This window comes from Pleurodeles waltl, chromosome 5 (assembly GCF_031143425.1).
Source record: "Pleurodeles waltl isolate 20211129_DDA chromosome 5, aPleWal1.hap1.20221129, whole genome shotgun sequence".
Lineage (NCBI taxonomy): Eukaryota > Metazoa > Chordata > Amphibia > Caudata > Salamandridae > Pleurodeles > Pleurodeles waltl.
The window spans coordinates 266,986,560-267,008,109 of NC_090444.1; the positions used below are offsets into that span (position 1 = coordinate 266,986,560).

Consider the following 21,550-nt stretch of genomic DNA (forward strand, 5'->3'; position numbering starts at 1 on the left):
CACTGAACACCAATGCTACTACTATGACTTGTGCTTTATCCTTGTTTGCCCCCGACTTTTGATGCCCTCGTGTCTTTGTTTTACCACATTCCTGCCCAAAGCCCATTCCAGGAGCGAGTTCTATCAATAAATAGTACACAACTCGTATAATTCCAAACGGATTCCATAATGGTAAACTAAGCCATCAAAATACACAAAACCAGTATTATTAAAATCGGCATGCCCTAAAATACAGAAACATTCGCCAATATGTTTTTATTATATTTTCTGTTTAGGAAATTATGAACTTTTGGCTTGCAAAGGGCGTTGACGGATTTAGAGTGGATGCTGCTAAATTCCTTCTAGAAGCCGAACACTTGCGAAACGAACCTCAAGTGAATACCTCTCAAAACGCGGTAATGATTTTTTGCATTTATACTTTTCATTTTCTTTCTCTAATTCCCAGTGCCATGTTAAGCTAATGGAAACTGTTTTTGTTTAAAGGTAGTTGTATTCGTTTCCAATAACAATATGTATGTAAGAATCTCAACGCCACATAGGTAAAAGGTAAAACCATACTAAGTGAAGACCGCCGCATTCGTAATAAAGTTCTTTGTATATATTAGAGTTGCATATCTCCTTGGTATAAATCCATTGCCACACTCACAGACGCTTCTTTTACGTACTGATGCGCAACTCCGTCCTCAGCTGAGTACCAGTAGGAGTTAAATGAGCTTCTCCGACTTTGGAGCACAAAGGCTGAATTTTTCAACTTATATGAGCTGGATTCTGAGGCTTCCATATGGATTTGCCCGAGGTTTAGCAGTCTAAGTGAATGACAAACTCACATTGGTAGAGGTGGTGCAAGAGTTACTTGTATTCTTTTTTGCTGCTTGAGATGTCTTAATTGGATCTTTGTGCTTTCTGACACTCCTTTTGAATCACCCTTTGAACTTGGTTTACGTGTGTAAACAGACTTTTCCATTTCTCTTTTACCTGTTTGATTATATAGCAAATCAGGGTAGTAGCATTTGTCTGGGCTTATGATCAAATTGACGCAGGTCTGATGTTATCACTATTTTTCCCTATGTTATGTTATAGGTATTTGTTGCACATGTGTTTTCCAGTATAGTTTTTCTTGATGCTAGGATCCAGGCAGTGTTGGTAATGGAGGTGTTAGCTGTGGGTCAGCCGTACTTTGATGGTTTCCCCAAATGACAGGTAAGCAGAAAGTTTATGGGTCAAGTTTATGAGTCTGTTCCATAATTTCCCTACTAAAAAGATGAGTCTGATACTAAACAAGTCTTCGGACTCAAGCATGGCGGACTTTAGTGCTGGTGGCACCCTGTGCGACAATCTATTTTGGCACATCCCCCCCTCCCATGACCTCCTCCTCAGATTCCTGAACTACTACACGGCAAAAGTGCCCCTGATCTCTACATAGCCTATCTCTCATTAGCTTTGCTAATCCACTCAGCTATCCACACAAAATACAGATCTGTTCTTAGCAGCAGGCATATTAACGTTCTGCTCTAATTTATGGCAAGTCAAAACTGCCACGGGACAAAACTCACTATCTCTTCCTATCAGGAACATTAATCAATGGAGTTATCTTGACATTTTTATTGTTGGACGCACATGGAACTCTGTATCAGGTTCTTATAAATTTTAAATTGTAGACCCCCCCCCTCCCCCAACGAGGTCAGCCGCACTAGTTGCACCCCCCTAAAGCTGGCCCTGGACTCAAGGAAGAGCAAGAAGGTCTCTGCAGGCTGAGCCGAGTGTTCTGTTGAGAGAGTAGCATCGTGATTTAGCCATCAGGAAGTGAGGACCCAGGTGAAGGAATGAACAGTCTTCATTGACAAGGTATGTGCAGATCTGGTTTCGTTTTTTGTCGTTTTCCACGGGATGGGCTGCAGCCTCTTGTGGTGACAGATGAGATATTGTCAAAGTACCAGGTAGGCTCTTTTCCTCTAGTTTATTGAAAGTGATGAGACAATTCACAAGTCACTTGGTACTAGAGCGTTAGGTAGGGGAGGATCAACTTCAGGAAGCAGTGATGGAAGACATTGTTGCTGACCATAGTTGACAAATAGCATCAGTGACATATCAGCTTGATTGTGTAAGCTAAAGTTCCTGATAGGTCTCATGTCAGGTAAGTGCCTAGTAAAATAGATTAGATGATGGGTAACCAGCAACTGGGATTATTGCAGACAATCAGGGCTTCTAATTTGTCCCATTCATATTTAGCTAGTTCAGGCACGATCATATGATAATTGCAGGCATGCAGTTATGGACCTTCTGGGCGAAGCCCTATTGTACTGTGTCGGTCGACTACTGCCGTTATTTTTCTGTTGTCACTGTGAGAATAGATCATGAGATCAACCCCAAACAACCTGAAGGTCAGGAGATGGAGGTAAATAAATGTTAAAGAAAAGTGGTGGAGGCCCAAGACAAATGATGTGGTGTTGATTTGAAAGAGTAGCAGAGGAAAGATCCAGCTTCTACTGCAAACGAATGAGGATATACAAGCTAGGAGATGTTCAGGGATCTGAGTGGATACGAGGTGTACAAGAAACATCTGGTGGTTGCCAGTGTCAAGGACAGAACCAAGCTGTAGGGGACAAGGGCTCTGGTGCCATTCAGTGGGCAGATCTTCTCTTGCTTATCACCCAGGAAGCACTGAATCGTATTCAACGGTGAATGCCTTCTACTGGCACTACCTAATCCCATGTTTGTGTTTCCTACAAAGGCTGAACCTGCGAAATAAGGAGACTTACTAATAAAGCCCACATTCTCCCATCCTTCGGGAGTAGCTTGTTAAGGCACCTCTTCTCAGCCTCCTTCTGCTCTTCCTCACCCTCCCAGCATGCATTGTCTTTCAGTATGAAACTCACGATTTAGTTCGAAACATATTTAAAGGGAAATTATAGGTGCACACTCCACAACAAACGTAATCGACAATGTGAAAGTCCCTTTCAACGCTTGGATTGTAATTGTTTACTACTGGTACATGTCAATGTCATTTATGTGATAACGTCCTGTCAATGTGCTTGTCAGTCATTTCTCTCAAACAAGCAGCTCATTAAGAGGGTGTAAGTTAAGTCCTGCAATAAGCAGCAAGGAGACCTCTCAAGTGTACGCTGTGGTGTCCTCGCTAATAGCTCGCACAGGCTGCTTAGGGCTAGATTTACTGCATTGTCACGCAATGCAGAGCAGCAAACAAATGTGTTGTGCTGTGTCACGCATGGAGGAAAGCACAATCATTGGGCTGCTGCTGTCAACCCCTGCACTGACGCTTTCACAAGGCTGCCTTGCTCAACACACAGTCTGCATTATGGTGCAGAAAGTCTGTGTGCACTGTGCAGCGGTGAAAGTATACTATTCCAGTACACATTCCGATGCCTATGTAAACTCAGGATGCGTGTTGTGCACTTCAGCACATATGCACCGCATGTTTATTTAAAAAAGTAAAACATTTCCCTTTGTTAATGCCTGCTTCAAGGAGGTGCGTGTTTTTGACTCAAAGCCCGGTCCGGCTATCTTACAAGATCAGGCTTTAAGGTGAAACCTACGAGTGTTTGTGCAGCTCTTTCCAAGCCCCCTGATGAAAAGTGACACAGTACCAGAAGCGGCGCAGAAAACGTTTTGTGCTAAAAAGGAACACCTTTCTAGCACAACACACCTTTTGCCCTGGAAAGTAAATATTAGGGCATCGACTGGAATTAGTCTGCGTTACTTTACAACGGCACAAAGCCTTAGTACATCTAGGCCCACGTGTTAACGCAGTTGCAATTCACCCCAAGCACTGTAGGAGTTTAAAGTGAATAATAAGTGCGGAGAGGCTGTAGTAATGTCTACAATAATACTACTGCTGGTAATAAGTTCTATATGAGTGGCTACCCCTGGGTGAAGTAAAATTGTAAGAATAATAATTAATTGAACATGACCTCATCAAGCAAGGTGTAAGTTCTTTGTGATATAGAGCTGAACATCATTTCACAATGTACAAAACACTTTTTGTGAGTTGGAGCATTCTTTCAGATATGAAAAGGGAGATTTGCAACCCTTTCCAATTTTGCAAACATAACAGGGTGACTCCGAATGAAACGTATCAGTGGTTTGTGGCCACAGTTCTTATTACGAACCTTAAAAGGTTACGACCTCTCTTGTTGAGGTGGTAACTGATTCACCAAGGGAATGCTGTTTTTGTGAGGCAGCTTCCCCATCAAAAGTCACATGACGTTGAAGGAGCACGACACTGTTTAAAAAAAAATCAGTATAAGTCGCTTTATTAGACACGGGTTGGTTTCAAATAAAATGTTCCCCATCTGGAAAAGCACCATCCATGCACTTGCAGCCATTCACAGAGGGATCGCAAAATGCATTCTGTCTAATTAATATTCCGTTGGCAGGTCGATTTCCAACCACCTGTGAATGGTAATTTGCAATGAAACCTATTAGTACACAGGGCTTGTTGCAAACCAGTTGGTGTGTAATTTGCACATTCCTGGTTCACAAATTGGGATTGTACATTAGGCCCTAAATTTCATAATGGTCACAGATGATGACGTAATACTCAAATACACCAGCTAGCTCCTATTCAAGAGTCTGCACCGCCAGAGAAACTAGCCATACACATACCTTTTTACATTAGTTCCTTTCTGGGGTTCTCCTTCATGTAAGTTCATGGTTTTCATTTACAGCACGTGTTTCACTTTTGTCAGAGCTCATGAGGGAAATTCAGCAACCAGTCGTTTTTAAAGGCAGGCATTTCTAATTTCTACATAGTTTCAATAATTCCAAAGTGCCAGGCCACCTAGATAATACAGAAACACTCACGTGCAGGCCTCCATGAACCAGAAACCCAAATATAGGATATATAGAATATACACTTCACAGATAAGGTTACTTCTCAAAACTGTTACAATTATATTAACAAAACAAACTAAAAACATCCAGTTATGCAAAGTCTGTGCAAAGAGCAATTACATTTTAAATTCTATTTTTTAAATGACAATTGTCAGATTAAAATGGGACAGCAAACGAAACACATTAAGATGCCAAGGAATAGAATAAAGCTTGTGATAAAATATTAAGAGAAAGGGTAGCCACAATAAAACACTACTTGGCATTATGCTAGCATTTCAATTAATTTCGCATATTTCATTTATATTGATGGTTTTGGTACCTTAGAACCATTCAGAACGCCTTCTTCAGGACCAACCAAAAATCATATTCATGTCATGTGAAACTTGATGTGACCAATTTAGTATTAGAGTACTAAAACTGGGCCTGGAGAAAAGTCGATGCATTTGCTGAGTCAAGAGCTTCTTTGACTTTAATAACAAGCTAGATGACATAACCAAAACTCTAATTTTCAATGCTTCTGTGTTGTTAGACCTGCACTGCTAACACACAGAAGAGAGTATGGGATGAATTCACCAAGCTCTTGGGTTTAATAAGCTGGAAGAAATGCTGCCTTTCATACAGTCTACTTGGTAATGTTAGTTTCCTCTCTTTCCGAAGGGGAAGCTCAAGGGTTGCTAGGGACACTCTCAAGATAGATGCTAACGGATTGGTAAACAAGAAGGGGCTTCTTGACTGGACATCACTGCATTGTTTTTATCTATTTCTGCATTTTTATATAGCGTAAACCTGGCCCGAGAGAATTAAATCGTAAAACATGAGAACCAGCTGTTTTACATGGAAGCTATATGTTATCTTATGCTTAGGCACAGGCAGGTTATGTGATTTCCTCAGAAACGCAGGATGTTATGCCAAGGCGTAGATTTGAACTTGGTTTCTCAGTTTCAAAGTCAGCAGCTCTGGAAGTTGGGCCACATCTCCTGTCTTGTATTACACACAAAAGATTTGATAAATGTATTATTCCACTGTGAAGAAGAAAGAAACTTCTCAAGTTTCTTCTTAATCAGTGAAATATGTTTTCTCCGACCATATAATGTGAGGCAAAAGTATAAGCAGTTCGAAAGGAATCTCTAGAACAAAAGGAATGGGGAAACAACCAGTTCAGAAGCAGAAAAAGAAATTGCTTCCGGATCGCTTCCTATCCACTTCAGCCAATATATAGAAGAGTTGTTTTTAATGGAAAAAATAAGTCAGGGGAACAGCAAAAGGAAGGAAAAAAAGTAAGGCAAAAGAGTGGGTGAAGACAAAAAAAGTGGCGACATCACCGTGGATTGACACTGGAGTACAGCGTACGTCAGTGAATATTCCGCAGTGAGAAGACCTAGAACTCTCCAGTAGGGGTCTCTGTTCCTACCAGGGATTCTCTAGAACGGAGATCGCTGGCTTCTAATTACCCTGCTGGGCAAATGTCCTGCAAGGCAGCAGTACAGGTAGCTTCTCTGTGAGCTCCTCAATCCCAGTTCTCTAGCTTAAGGTAACTACTGATTTTCTAAAAACCTCCAGACAATATATACAGTTAGCCACACTCCATTCATATCATTGTTAGTACTGTCACTTACTCCAGACTTTGATCCATGCATAACTCACCTCCTGATTTTGAAAAGAGATTGTTATAGCGGAAAACGCTGGAATGAAATAATTTAGGCCCGTATTTATACTTTTTGACGCTAAACTGCGCTAACGCAGTTTAGCGTCAAAAATTTTTGCGCCGGCTAATGCCATTCTGAAGCGCCATGCGGGCGCCGTATTTATTGAATGGCGTTAGCTGGCGCAAGCAGACCGGCGCTGCCTGGTGTGCGTGGAAAAAAACCACGTACACCAGGCAGCGCCGGCGTAGGGAAAAATGGCGTTAGGGCGTCTTAAAAATGGTGCAAGTCAGGTTGACGCAAAAAAATCGCCTCCACCCAATTTGCGCCATTTTTAACGACGCCCAGACGCCATTTACATGACTCCTGTCTTAGTAAAGACAGGAGTCATGCCCCCTTGCCCAATGGCCATGCCCAGGGGACTTATGTCCCCTGGGCATGGTCATTGGGCATTGTGGCATGTAGGGGGGCACAAATCAGGCCCCCCTATGCCAAAAAAAAAATATAAAAATACAAATTTTTATACTTACCTGAACGTACCTGAATGTCCCTGATGTGGGTCCCTCCATCCTTGGGTGTCCTCCTGGGGTGGGCAAGGGTGGCAGGGGGGGTCCCTGGGGGCTTGGGAGGGCAGCTGTGGGCTCATTTTGAGCCCACAGTTCCCTTAACGCCTGCCCTGACCCAGGCGTTAAAAAGCGGCGCAAATGCGGGGTTTTTTGACCCGCCCACTCCCGGGCGTGATTTTTGCCCGGGAGTATAAATACGACGCATTTGCGTCGCAGTCATTTTTTTGGACGGGAACGCCTACCTTGCATCTCATTAACGCAAGGAAGGCGTTCACGCAAAAAAATGACGCTCTTTACTCCTACTTTGGCGCTAGACGCGTCTAACGCCAAAGTATAAATATGGCATTAGTTTTGCGCCGAATTTGCGTCGAAAAAAACGACGCAAATTTGGCGCAAACAGAGTATAAATATGCCCCTTAGTTTTTCCACTTCGCTACTGGACCCCAGACAATACACCTTGGAGGCGTAGCATGAGACAAGTAGAAGCTGCAATCAAAACATTTAACAATTTTCAATATATCAATGATATTTCTTTTAAGAGTCAATGATCAGAGTTTTTTTATTTTCAGTTTTCTTAGTTTCTCATCTTTATTGCCAAAATTAAGAATCATATATCAAAGACTTATAAATCAAATATAAACAGAACAATGCATGAAGCTGTTTCATACAATAACATTTTCTGGTCTAATCTAGAGGATGGTTTTGTAAAACAAACACAAATCAACTTGCTAAAGGAACCCAAAAATAGTTCATAATCAAAGATGTGAAAGCATTTAGAAACCCGATAGAGTTCTAGAGCAAACACGTGTTAGGTAAAAAGTCTTGGATTGATTCTAAGGGGCATAATTAAGAGCTCCTAGCGCCATTCCAACACCACATTAGCATAATTTTTTACGCTAATGTGGCGTTAGAAGGTCAAAAACGACGCACCATATTTACAAGGTGACGCAATGCATGCATTGCACCACTTTGAAACCCTTTGCGCTACATCATGCCTGCACCAGGCAGAATGTATGCAAAGGGGGCATTCCCCGATTAGGTGGCGAGGGCGAAAAAATGGCTCAAGGAAATCTAAGAGATTTTGTTGCACCATTTTTTTCCACACTTTTAATGCCTACACAGAGCAGGCATTAAAAGGAGGCTCCCATTGGTTACAATGGCCCTCTGGGTGCTTTGCAGGATTAGCGTCAGAATTTTTTATGCTAATCCTGCAAAGCTCTTGGCTAGCATCAAAAACTCTGGCGCTAGTCTCCTAACTACCGCTATGGTGCGTGGCTAAGGGGCACAAGAAATGTGGCGCTGCACTAGGTGCAGCACCCTTTGACTTAAATATGTCCGTCAGTTTGAAAAATAAAGCGGCTCAAAGTGAGTCCGAATAGTCTCAGAGAGGGCCTGCGAGAAATCACAAAGTATTACAATGGAGGAGGGAATTGGTGCTAAATGAGCCCAAGTCGCCAAGGCTTCTCTGCTAAAGCCTCTAAAAAAACATTCTCACGCTAATCTACGAACACGCATTTTATAATCACCCAATTTTGAAACATGTATTTTCTTTCTTCATCTCTACCACTCGTTCGACCAATCAATTTCGATGTCTCCATGAGAACAGGACAGATTCCACCAATTAATCCCCCTAACAAAGCAACTAAGAAACATTTTTATTTATTTTTTTCTAACGTTATAACCGAATTACTGGATGCCGGTTCTCACCATTTCAAGAAACAGGAGAGAAAAAGTTCATGGTTAGTGTAATGCATATTCTCAATTCACATTTCCTTTTCCATACACTCTTTTCTACCCAATCTAGTCACAAAGAAATTGATTTTGTGATATTACTAATATTTTATGCATTCGATGGACTTATGAATGTTAAAAGAATTATACATTTCATAGCATGGTTCATTGTTAAAGGTAACAAGTTTTAACAGTTAGTCATAATACATTTTAACCTAGATCACTAATGACAAAACACGTAAAATATGTGTTCGATGGTGCATTCTTCAACAAAGCAGACAAATTATTGTTGCCTGTGTGCTTTTCAGCTAGGATAGCAGAGAAGGGAAAAAATGCATTTAATTCTCGTTTTCAGGTCTACATGTTATTTTTACATGTTTAATTTCCCACACAATATTTTGTTAATTGGAAAACGTTTTTCCAGTCCCCCATGTGATGGTTTGGAACCATCACAAAAGCACATCCACAGATGTATTCGGAGTTCAATCGCATCGCCTGCTGAATCTCTCCTTTTCTTTTTGAAATGTTCTTTTTCTTTTAGTCTGTTATATTCTTTATTAAAACGCTCACTTAATTCGAAATCTTTCTTCATTCTTTTATTCATTTCTCTGCTTCTCAATCTTATTATTGGCAACAACAACAGTATGCTTATTTCAGAATTATTTCATCCATAAAACACTGAAATACAACAAATAAAATCAAAAGAGTTAAAAATAAACATACAATGAACTATTGCTCGGTGTCATAATGATGGCACTGTGTGACACAAACGTGTTAGGTAGTGATTAAAACAGAATGGTTGAAAACGAATTGAACCCAATCCATTTTCTAAAAGACATTGGGCTAAGGACCTTACAAATGTGCAAACTTAGGCCCGTATTTATACTCCGTTTGCGCCGAATTAGCGTCGTTTTTTTCGACGCAAATTCGGTGCAAAACTAACGCCATATTTATACTTTGGCGTTAGACGCGTCTAGCGCCAAAGTATGGGCAAATAGCGTCATTTTTTTGCGTGAACGCCTTCCTTGCGTTAATGAGATGCAAGGAAGGCGTTCCCGTCTAAATAAATGACGGCGACGCAAATGCGTCGTATTTATACTCCCGGGCAAAAATCACGCCCGGGAGTGGGCGGGTCAAAAAACCCCGCATTTGCGCCACTTTTTAACGCCTGGGTCAGGGTAGGCGTTAAGGGGCCTGTGGGCTCAAAATGAGCCCACAGGTGCCCTCCCATGCCCCCAGGGACCCCCCCTGCCACCCTTGCCCACCCCAGGAGGACACCCAAGGATGGAGGGACCCATCCCAGGGACATTCAGGTAAGTTCAGGTAAGTATAATTTTTAATTTTTTTTAATTTTTTTTGGTGGCATAGGGGGGCCTTATTTGTGCCCCCCTACATGCCACTATGCCCAATGACCATGCCCAGGGGACATAAGTCCCCTGGGCATGGCCATTGGGCAAGGGGGCATGACTCCTGTCTTTACTAAGACAGGAGTCATTTAAATGGCGTCTGGCCGTCGAAAAAAATGGCGCAAATCGGGTTGAGGCGATTTTTTTGCCTCAACCTGACTTGCCCCATTTTAAGACGCCCTAACGCCATTTTCCCCCTACGCCGGCGCTGCCTGGTCTACGTGGTTTTTTTCCACGCACACCAGGCAGCGCCGGTCTGCTAGCGCCGGCTAACGCCATTCCATAAATACGGCGCCCGCATGGCGCTTCAGAATGGCGTTAGACGGCGCTAAATTTTTTGACGCTAAACTGCGTTAGCGCAGTTTAGCGTCAAAAAGTATAAATATGGGCCTTAGTTGCAATGTGGTGCACAGCACAAACTGTTAAAAGTGCTTCAAATAAAGTGCAAATTGCTCAGAAGTTCAGCTGAAAGTTGAAAAATAATACCAAACAAACAGAAGCATAAGTCGAGATATTCAGGGGCATATTTATACTCCGTTTGCGCCGGAATTGCGTCGTTTTTTTGACGCAATTTCGACGCAAAACGAACTCCATATTTATACTTTGGCGTTAGACGCGTCTAGCGCCAAAGTCCATGGAGTTAGCGTCATTTTTTAGCGTGGACACCTACTTTGCGTTAATTATAAGCAAGGTAGGCGTTCCCGTCTAAAAAATCGACTCCGAGGCATGTGCGTCGGATTTATACTCCCGGACAAAAATCACGCCCAGGAGTGGGCGGGTCAAAAAAAATGACGTACGGCTGCTTTTGCGCCGTTTTTTAGCGCCTGCAAAAGGCAGGCGTTAAGGGACCTGTGGGCTCTGAAGGAGCCCAGAGGTGCCCTCCCATGCCCCCAGGGACACCCCCTGTCACCCTTGACCACCCCAGGAGGACACCCAAGGCTGGAGGGACCCATCCCAGGGACATTAAGGTAAGTTCAGGTAAGTGTTTTTTTTTTTTTTTTGTGGCATAGGGGGGCCTGATTTGTGCCCCCCTACATGCCACTATGCCCAATGACCATGCCCAGGGGACAGAAGTCCCCTGGGCATGGCCATTGGGCAAGGGGGCATGACTCCTGTCTTTGCCAAGACAGGAGTCATTTCTATGGGGGTTGGGAGTGAAAAAAAATGGCGCAAATCGGGTTGAGGCGAAAAAATTGCCTCAACCTGACTTGCCCCATTTCTTGACGCCCAAGCCCCATATCCCCCTACGCCGCCGCTGCCTGGTGTACGTCGTTTTTTTTAACGCACACCAGACGGCGCCGGTGGCTAACGCCGGCTAACGTCATTCAATAAATACGGCGCCCGCATGGCGCTTCAGAATGGCGTTAGCCGGCGCTAATTTTTTTGACGCAAAACTGCGTTGGCGCAGTTTTGCGTCAAAAAGTATAAATATGGGCCTCAGTTTTGTTCTATAGTCACCATGACTGGGCACAGGAGCTGTGCCTAGGTAGCTGCTAATACCCTGTGTCTAACTGACCACATCCAACCTAAGAATTTTGCAACAGCGCACGCATACAGTGGTCTGGGTCAGTTTGCAAAATCCTCGTAGCCGTTAGACAATTTCTTGTGCCAAGATTCTGACAGGTCGGTCTAATCCAACACCACCTAGGCTGGTCATATGCTGGGCAGATACACAGGGCTTGGGCTATGCTTCCATTACCCCCTCTGCAAGTAGGACAAATCCATGGGGACTCATTGTGTAGACCATTTTGTGGTGAATGAGCTGAGGGACAAGGAACCAACCCTAAACTGTACATATAGTTTCTATCTGAGGGAACAGTGATGCAGTTCAGGTACACATCATACAGGGGGCTTAACTTGAACCACACAAAATCCATAGTCAGGGAACCTCTGGAGCTGTTGTCAAACTCTCTCTGCATCACCAATCGCCAGTACACATTTTTAATGTGTTCTTTCAAAGGGATTGGCTCCAGCGAGGATTCCTCTCAAAGTCCATGCAAACCCATGTCTTTGAGTAACTTTTTCACATTATTGCACCAGTCAATCTTGTGGAATCAGTCCTGCCTCATTACATCCTTAAGCAACTCAGCATAATTACTTAGCTGGGGGATAGTTTTAAGCCTCCGCCAGAATAAAGTTGGCCTAAGGCTGGCTTTAGTAACAATGTTTTTCTGGGCCAAATCCAGTTTGAGCAGGTAAGAAGGAGTGCTGGGGGGGTTGGACAACAGCGTTTCAATGAACTTGCGCTCGCACTTGTCCATATCTGTCAGGTTGGAAAATTCCCACAGTTCTGCACCATACATTGCAGTAATTACAGCTTTGGGGTAGGAAACTGTGCCTCAATGCTCTTTTAAAATAGCAGGAGCTATATGTTTATGCCTTGCGTGGCATTGTCTATTTGGTGTTGCTATGTTGCACCAGATGACAGTTTAATGCCCGGGTAGTCAATGGCCTCGACCATTTCAATTTCCACACCACACAAGAACATTTTCCCTCTAAAAGATTTGTGGCAGTTGAGAGTCATATATTTTGTTTTTGCTGAGTTGATCTTGAGGCCTCCAAGTCGACAAAACTGCTCAAAATGTGTCAGCAAAGTTTGTAGCCCTTTTGGGGTCTGGGAGACCAAGAGGTTATCACCGGCAAACAGCAGCGTGGATTTCTTTGCTTTTGCCAATGATGGTGTGTCCATTTGGATGGCCACAAGGAACTCCACTACGTCATTCAGAAAGAGGGAAAAGAGGGTGGGGTGAGTACGCAGCCTTGGCGTACACACTTTTGAATGAAAATGTCATCAGTGAGCTGGACCTGATCACCTCACTGAACCCTAGCGTGGTTGTTCTCATGCAAATGGATAATGATTGATAGCAAGTTGAGGGGCATTCCCAACTGCTCAAGTACATGCCATACTCTGTGCCAAGGTACCAGATCAAAAGTAGACTTCAGTTCGGCCAAGTCCACATACAAGTGACCCTTGCTGATGAGCACCGTTTTCCAGGACAGTAAAATAAAACAAAATACTTGGTCCACGGTGCTAATTTTGTCTCTGAAGCCTGTTTGAAAAGGGGAGAGGTTTCGGTTTTCATCAATCCAAATGACAGAAGATCTTTTGTAACAAGTCTATAAGGCTGATTGGTCTATAACTATTCATTAAGCTACATGTCCACTTTTTATAAATGGGTACCACTTCGGCAGCTTTCCAGGATTTAGGGAGAGGGGCACTGCTGCCTACTGCATTACACAAGCCTAAGATGTACTCAGCCCACTTTTTTTGTGGTGAAGATAGATGTGTTCAGGAATGCTGTCCGGGCTGGGGGCTTTCCCGTGTGCAGTTGCCCCTATTGCAATTAATATAGTTTGTAGGTCAAATGTCCCCTCTAGATCTGACTCTGGACCTGTTTCAAGAGCTTGCCCATCTCTGGAATCGCCGGCTGACATACCCTCACCATAGAGTGCTCGGAAATGCTCAACACATGCTTTGGGCAGGATATGATTACTAGTTTGGCTGCATTGGCTTCTCTTCCCCAGCTTACCCGTGACAAACATGTGGTCAAATCTTTCTCTTGGTAAACTGATAGAAGGTTGCGCAATCTTTGTTCTTCCCAGTCTTGCCTGGCTATGTGTTGGGCGTGCGTGTAGGTTTTACACAGAATGGGGATTGGACTGGTATTTTTACTTTTAACAGCTAATGTCAGTCTGTTTTTTTGTTCACTGCATTTAGCATTATACCACAATACTCTCTTGTGCTTATTCCCCTTCTTCGCTTTAGGCACCATGTTAGAAATGGGGTCTTTGTATGGCAGTCAGGTTATCCCCTGTCCAAGCAAGGACCTTCACTCTAGTCAGGGTAAGTCACACACAATCCAAATTATCCTGAGCCCACCCCCTGGTAGCTTGGCACTGAGCAGTCAGGCTTAACTTAGAAGGCAATGTGTAAAGTTTTTGTGCAATAAATCATGCAATAACAAAGTATAAACACCAGAAAAATACACAACACAGGTTTAGAAAAATATAGAATATTTATGTGGATAAAATAAGGTGAAAACAATCAAGATTTGTTAAGTACACGTTGAAATATCACGTTAGAAAATTATAGAAATAGTCTTAAGTTCTTATAAGCAATAAGTGTCTCTTGCAAGCACAAAGTACCTGGTTTGCGTCCAAATTATCTACAAGGGACTGCAGAGTAGGAGATGCGTGGAAAACGGGGAGGTGTTTGTCGATTTCTCTGGGTGCACACAGACGATGTGTCGATATTTTTCACGCGTCAATTTCTGGGGTGCAGACTTGGATCCTTTTCGGGTTGCGAGGTATTTGGACGCCCCGGGGACGATGCAGAGAAATCCTGGGCATACAGGATGAAGTCACAGGAGGTGCGTTGATCCAGTGGGCGATGCAGGGAAATTTCTGTCTCACAGGAGGCGCTGCATCGATTCTTCTCGCAGGAAGTTGGGCTGCGTCTTTCCGGCTCGGCTATGCATTGATCCAGTGGGCCGAAGTTCCAGTCACAACGCTGGTGCTGCATCGATCTCCACTCTGGGAGTCGGGCTACGTTGTTTCAGTTCAGCGTGCAGTGATTTACTCCCTGAGATGCAGGCTGTGTGCCGTTTCGGTCAGGCTGTGCTTCGAAATTTCGCCACACAAGTAGTTCTTTGCAGAGATGAAGTCTTTTTGGCCCTGCCACTTCAGAAAACAGGAGGCAAGCTCAATCCACGCTCTTGGAGAGCACTTCTCAGCAGAGCCAGAGGGCAGCAGGGCAGCAGGGAAACAACAGGCAGCAGTCCTTTGCAGAAAAGCAGTCAGGTGAGTCCTCTGTCAGTCTTCAAAACTGGCCTTTGAGCATTTATCTACCTTGGGCACTTTTACATTTTTGCAGCCTCTTTATCTCATTGCCTAACCATCATCTGCTACCAACTTTGTTATAGTGGAAAGTGAATAATTAAGAGTTCTTTCTCTTTGCTACTGGACCCCAGGCAATGAACCTTAGAGGTGTAGCATGAGACAAGTAGAAAGAAATCAAAACATTTACAAATGTTCAATATATCAATGGCATTTATTTTAAGAGTCAATGATGAGAGATTAAATGAAGGTTAAGTATTTTTATTTTTCTTAATTTCTCATCCTTATTGACAAAATCACGAATCATATATAAAAAAATGTATAAATCAAATATAAACAGAACAATGCATGACGCGGATTCCACACAATTCAATTTCCGGGTCTAATTTAGCGGATGGTTCCATAAGAGAAAGACAAATCAATTTGCTAAAAGGAACCCATAAAGAGTTCATAATTAATGATGTGAAAGCATTTAGAAATGCAATAGAGTTTTGGAACAAACAAGTTTCAGGCAAAAAGTCTCAGATTGAATCTAAGTGCCCAAAATATAGAGGCTCAAGGTGAGTCTGAGTAGTATATCAGAGAGCGTCTGCGAGAAATCACAGAGTATCAGACTAGAGTAGGAATTGCTTCTGAATGAGCCCCAGCCTCTTAGGCTTCTCTGCTAAAGATCTCAGAAAAAGCATTCTTGCACTAATCTAGGAACACACATTTTATAATCACACAATTTTGAAACATGTATATCTTCACCACTCAATCAGCAAATCAATTTCGATATCTTCATGAGTACAGAACAGCGTCTTTCGATTAAACCTCTACTAAAGCATCTAAGAAACATTATTACTTATTTTGTTCTAATGTTGCTACTAAACTCTCTACTGGATGCCGGTTCTCACCATTTCAAGAACAGGAGAGAAAAAGTTCATGGTTAGTGTAATACATATTTGCAATTCACATTTCCTTTCCCATACATTCTTTTCTATCCAGTCTATTCATAAAGAAACAGATTTTGTGATATTACTAACATTTTATTAATTAGATGAATTTATGACCGCGAGAAGGCGAGAAGAATTATAATTTCATAGCATGGTTCATTGGTAAAGTTACTAAGCAAGTTTTAACAGTTATTCATAATACATTTTAACCTACGTCACTAATGAAAAACAAGTAAAATATGTGCTTTTTGGTGCATTATTCATCTAAGGCTACAGATTACTGTTGCCTTTGTGCTTTTCAGCTGCTAGGATAGTACAGAAGGGAAAATAAATACATTTCATTCTCATTTTCAGGCCTACATGTTACTTCAATACATTTAATTTTGCACACAATATTTTGTTAGTTAGAAAATGCTCTTCCATAATACAACATTGTTGTGCTTATACTAGGCGGTTTGCATAGAGTTCTGAAAAATATCTCTTGAAATCGCTCTCTGCACACTTTGGCCCTACAGTAATACCATGGCAAAAGGCTGTGCTGTAAACTATGACATGAAAGTGGGATAGTAAGACACTTAAGGCAGCATTTCGTTCACACAAGTTGTAACATGTGTAGCAGCTTCCTATAGGGTCTTGATGGGGCCATCAATAATAATAAAATCTAAGGAATCATTAAGAAGGGAGGAAAACAGCAGGCCCGATTTAATTCTTGGCGGAATGGATACTCTGTTGCAACGGAAATAAAGTATCCTTCCTGCCAAATTTAATTGTGGGCGGACGTTAGGGTTAATCACGGCGGAGACTATTCTGTCTCTGTAGATGGTCCTGTGGAGTAAGGACAGTTGGAGGATGACCTGTCACTCAGCCCACCTGAATATTACCTATTTTTCTAAACCTGTGTTGTGTCCTTTTGTAGTGTTTTCTCTGAGTTACTGTGTGTGTTGGTACAAATAATTTACACCTTGCTTTTGCAGTTAAGCCTGCTTGCTCGTCAAAGCTACCAAGGGAGTGAGCGGGGATTAACTAAGGGTGATTCTCCTTTAACCTGACTAGAGTGAGGGTCCTTGCTTGGACAGGGGGTAACCGGACTGCCAACCAAAGACCCCATTTCTAACATTGGTGATCAGCGGTGAGGATTGGACTTGTATTTGTACTTGACATACAGTGATTAAGTGTACACTAATGTTTTCAGTGCAGACCATTACGTGACCACATATAGCTTGTTTTTGCTTTTTCTCTTTTGGATTGTTTTTTCCTACTTCCATATTTTTGCTGAGCTTTGATTGACTTTTTGAACTTCTTTGGGAACTCTTTTTTCTGCCTTGGAACTTGCACTTTTGTTGATTCTTCACCATGTCTCAATCTGGAGATGCATCAGCTGGAGCTGCTTTTGACTTATGGAAACTAGAGAGCTACACAGTTGCTTAGTTGAGGCAGTTCTGCAAAAATCTTTCCTGTCCCATTAAGGGCTCCACCAGGAAGGAGGAGCTGCAGAAGGCACTGAGGGCCTGGGTGACAGCCAAGGAAGCTGAGGGGGACACAGAGGGAGAGGCGGAGGATGAGGGGGAGGAGGTGCAATCCATACCCAATGGTATAGTGGGTGGGCCTGTTATGTCCAGGGAGAGAGTCTCCAGGGCAGGTAGCAGTGTGTCATCCACGGGTCTGACTCCTGAAGAGTTACAGGACAGACAGGCAGGGAGGGCTCACCAGTTGGAGAAGTTTAGGATCCAAAGGGAGATGGAATAAAGGAGGATGGTCATAGAGGAAAAGTGGATACTGCTGGCTCATGAGCTCAGCTTGAGGGAGTTGGATCAGAGGAGCCAGTACAGTAGGGATAGTGGCAGCACTATCACTGTGCAGCCTGAGAGGAAGGTGGACATTCCTAAAGACCTTGTGAAGGATTACAAAAGGGAGGATGACATATTCTTGTGGTTCAAGGAGTATGAGTCTGCTCTCCATATGAATCTGGTCCCTGAAGCTCATTGGGGGCGGGTCTGTGGAAGCACTTTGAGGTAGAGGGGAGGGATACTCTGACATCCTTAGCAGATCCTCAGGGGCTCACATACTCTATTATGAAGGATTCCCTACTCACAAGGTATGGTCTCACCCCTGAGCAGTATAGGGATATGTTTAGGTCCTATAAGAAGAAGGAATCCCAAACATAGTTGGAATGTGTTGATTCTTTTTGCAGGTCACTGGATGGTTGGGTGAAGGGCAGTAAGGTGACAACGTATGAGGGGCTTTACGCTTTAACTGCCTGGGAGCACTCGTACAGTTTATGTTTTCCAGAGCTGCGCCAGCACCTAATTGACAGCAAGGTGACTGACCCCAGGAAGCTTCCGCGGGAAGTGGACCCCTGGGAGAGCACCAGGGTCCAGAAGAGGTATGGGGGAGACCATGCCAAGGGTGGGGAGGGTCCCTCTCAGAAGAAAGGGGGGTAAGGCTACACAGGGAGAGTTCTCTAAAGGGTTCCAACCTAGTTCCCAGGGTAAGGATTTCCAGTCCCCCAGTGAAAAGAAGCCATGGTTCTCCAAATGGAAACCTGTGGAAGAGGGTTCCCCACGTAAGTGTTATGCAATGTGACCAGCTGGGTCAAATGCCCCAAGAGTACACCGGCACCCACTGGTGTTCAGTCCCAGGGTTTGGCTAGTGTAGAGCGTGGGGAGGAGTTGGTTCCAGGTGGGTGGGAGCCAGCTGAGATGACCCTTGTCTCACTAGGGGACAGGGAGATGGTCCAGAAAACCCTTGTTCCTGAGCACACTAAAAAGTACAGGCATTGGGTGACCATTAATGGACAGAGGGTGGAGGCTCTGAGACACAGGGGCCAGTGCAACTACATCAAGGAGTCATCTGGTGGCTGAGGAGCAGATAGATCCCTATGTACTTCACTAAGTAGTTGCAGTGGACAACTCAGAGCGCCTGTGCAAAGTGGCACAGGTTCCCTTTGAATGAGGGGGGGTCTCAGGTTCCTTGGAGGTAGCTGAGTCCAACCATGCCTCTGGATTGTTTGCTAGGCAATGACCTGGAGGATTCCCCTTGGAAGGAGGTGGAACACAGGTCACACTTAGAGATGTTGGGTCTGCCTGGCTGGGTATGCGTATCCACCAGGTCAATGGCAGCCCGTGAGGGTGGTCAGGAGCCCCTGGAGCCTGAAACAGTGGCCCAGGGAACTGCCACAAAGAGGAAGGGCAAGGGGTGCAGGGAACCAGCCCTAGAAGGTCCCACGGTCCGGGAGGAGGAGGAACCTGAGGGTGACGCCCCAGAGCCAACAGGGAAACAGGTGGCTAAACAAGGGGAAGACCCTGAGCTGTCACAGTAGCAGCAGGAAGGGGGGCCCACCAGGGAGACATTCTGTGAGGCACTGAGGACATGCCCTACTCTAGTGGGTTTGCGGCAGCAGGCTGCAGACCAGGCGGCTGGCAAGGAGCCAGGATCTCACCTGATTTATTGGGAGGACATCTTTCTGTGTAGTAAGCCTATGGTTGCTGAACCTAGGTCAGCCCGTGTGGTGGTGGTACCCCAGTGCTTCAGAGCCTTTCTACTGGGTCTTGCAAATGGTGTGCCTTTAGCTGGACATTTGTGGCAGGACTAGACCTTTAAACAGCTTGTCACACAATTTTACTGGTCCCTAATGCGCAGGCACTCAGATGCTCATTGTAGGTCTTGCCAGACTTGTCAGGCAAGTGGCAAGAGTGGGGGGGAAATGTAAGGCACCCCTCCAACTTTTTCCAGTGGTTAGTACCCCTTTTGAAATGGTCGGTATTGAGATTGTGGGGCCTCTGGATCCCAAGACAGCCATGGGCAACAGGTTCATCCTGGTCTTGGTGGACCATGCCACCCGGTACCCAGAAGCCTTTCCTCTAAGATCATTCACTACCCCTGTGGTTGGTCGTGCGCTGATGTGGATTTTTACCTGCATGGGGTTCCCCAAGGAAGTGGTATCTGCTAGGGGTACCAACTTCATATCTACATAGATGAAGTCTCAGTGGCAGGAGTGCGGGGTAACGTATAAGTCCATCACTCCTTACCACCCCCAATGCAATGGTCTGGTTGAGAGATTCAACCGCACCTAAAAAGGCATGATCATGGGCCTGTCAGATCCCTTAAGGCGGAAGTAGGACATCCTCTTGCCATGCCTTCTTATTGCCTACAGGGAGGTGCCACAAAAAGGACTTGGATTTAGTCCTTTTGAGTTGCTGTATGGCCACCCTATCAGGGGACCTTTGATTCTAGTGAAGGAGGGTTTGGAGAAAGCCCCCAGTAAACATCCCCAAGATGTATTTAGCTACATGCTGGCCTCCAGAAACCAGACTGTTCGCTTCAGAGCTCTTGCACAAGAGAACCTGGAAGCAAGCCAGGCAGACATGAAACTGTGGTATGACCAGAATGCCACTGTGGTCGAGTTTCAGCCTGGGCAAAAGGTGTGGGTAAGGGCGCCAGTGGAGCCCAGGGCACTCCAGGACAACTGGACTGGGCCATTTGAGGTGGTGGAGCGCAAGACCAGTCACCTACTTGGTGGACTTGCAGACTCCCAGGAACCCCTTAAGGGACCTGCATGTGAACCGTCTCAAACCACACTTTGAGTGGACTGAATTGTCCATGCTCCTAGCAACAGATGATGGGGTGGAGGAAGAGAGTGAGCCTCTTCCTGACCTCCTGTCTGCTTTAGAGAAAGATGAGTCTGTGGAGGGAGTGAACCTCTCCCCCTCCCTGACCTCAGAACAACACCAGGACTTTCACCAGGTATTGGGTCAGTTTGCTACCTTGTTCTTCCTGATCCCAGGGGCCACACACTTGTGTACACATGATGTAGACACTGGGGACAGTCCACCCATTAAACAGAAGGTTTATAGGGTGACTGATAAGGTCAGGGCTAGCATCAAAGATGAGGTGTCTAAGATGTTAGCCCTAGGGGTGATTGAGTTTTCTAGCAGTCCTTGGGCCAGCCCTGTGGTCATGATCCCAAAGGCTGCTGCTCCTGGTGCCACCCCAGAACTCCAGTTCTATGTGGATTACCGGGGTCTCAATGTGGTCACTAAAACTGATGCGCACCACATCCCCAGAGCTGATGAGCTCATCGATCATTTGGGAGCTAACCAATACCACAGCACATTTGATTTGAGGTCTGGGTATTGGCAGACTGCACTAACTGAGAGGACCAAGGAGAGGTCAGCATTTCTACCCCAGATAGACACTTCCAGTTTAAAGTGATGCCATTTGGTATGACAAATGCCCCTGCCACATTCCAGAGGTTGGTCAACCAGGTGTTAACTGGGCTGGATTACTTCAACGCAGCATACCTGGATGACATTGCAGTGTTCAGTTCCACTTGGAAGGAACACTTGCAGCACTTTTGCAGAGTGTTGGAGGCCCTGCAAAAGGCAGGCCTCACTATTAAGGCGAGCAAGTGCCAAATAGGGCAGGGCTCAGTGGTGTATTTGGGATACCAGGTAGGGAGTGGGCAGGTGGCACCCCTGCAGCCACAAATTGACACCATTCTGGCTTAGAAGCCTCCCAAGATCCAGGCTGAGGTGAGGGCCTTTTTTGCTAGACACTGTTTTTTCTGGTTTGTTACTCTGGGC

The 21,550-nt window shown here is 44.5% G+C and overlaps 1 protein-coding gene across 1 annotated transcript in view; it reads left to right on the forward strand.

Moving 5' to 3' along the window:
* Positions 1-21,550, forward strand: part of SLC3A1 (solute carrier family 3 member 1) — a 73,742-nt gene that overhangs the window by 34,681 nt on the left and 17,511 nt on the right. Inside the window, exon 5 of the mRNA XM_069234005.1 lies at positions 276-395. Coding sequence (XP_069090106.1) covers positions 276-395 — 120 coding nt within the window. The remainder of the gene's footprint in view (positions 1-275; positions 396-21,550) is intronic.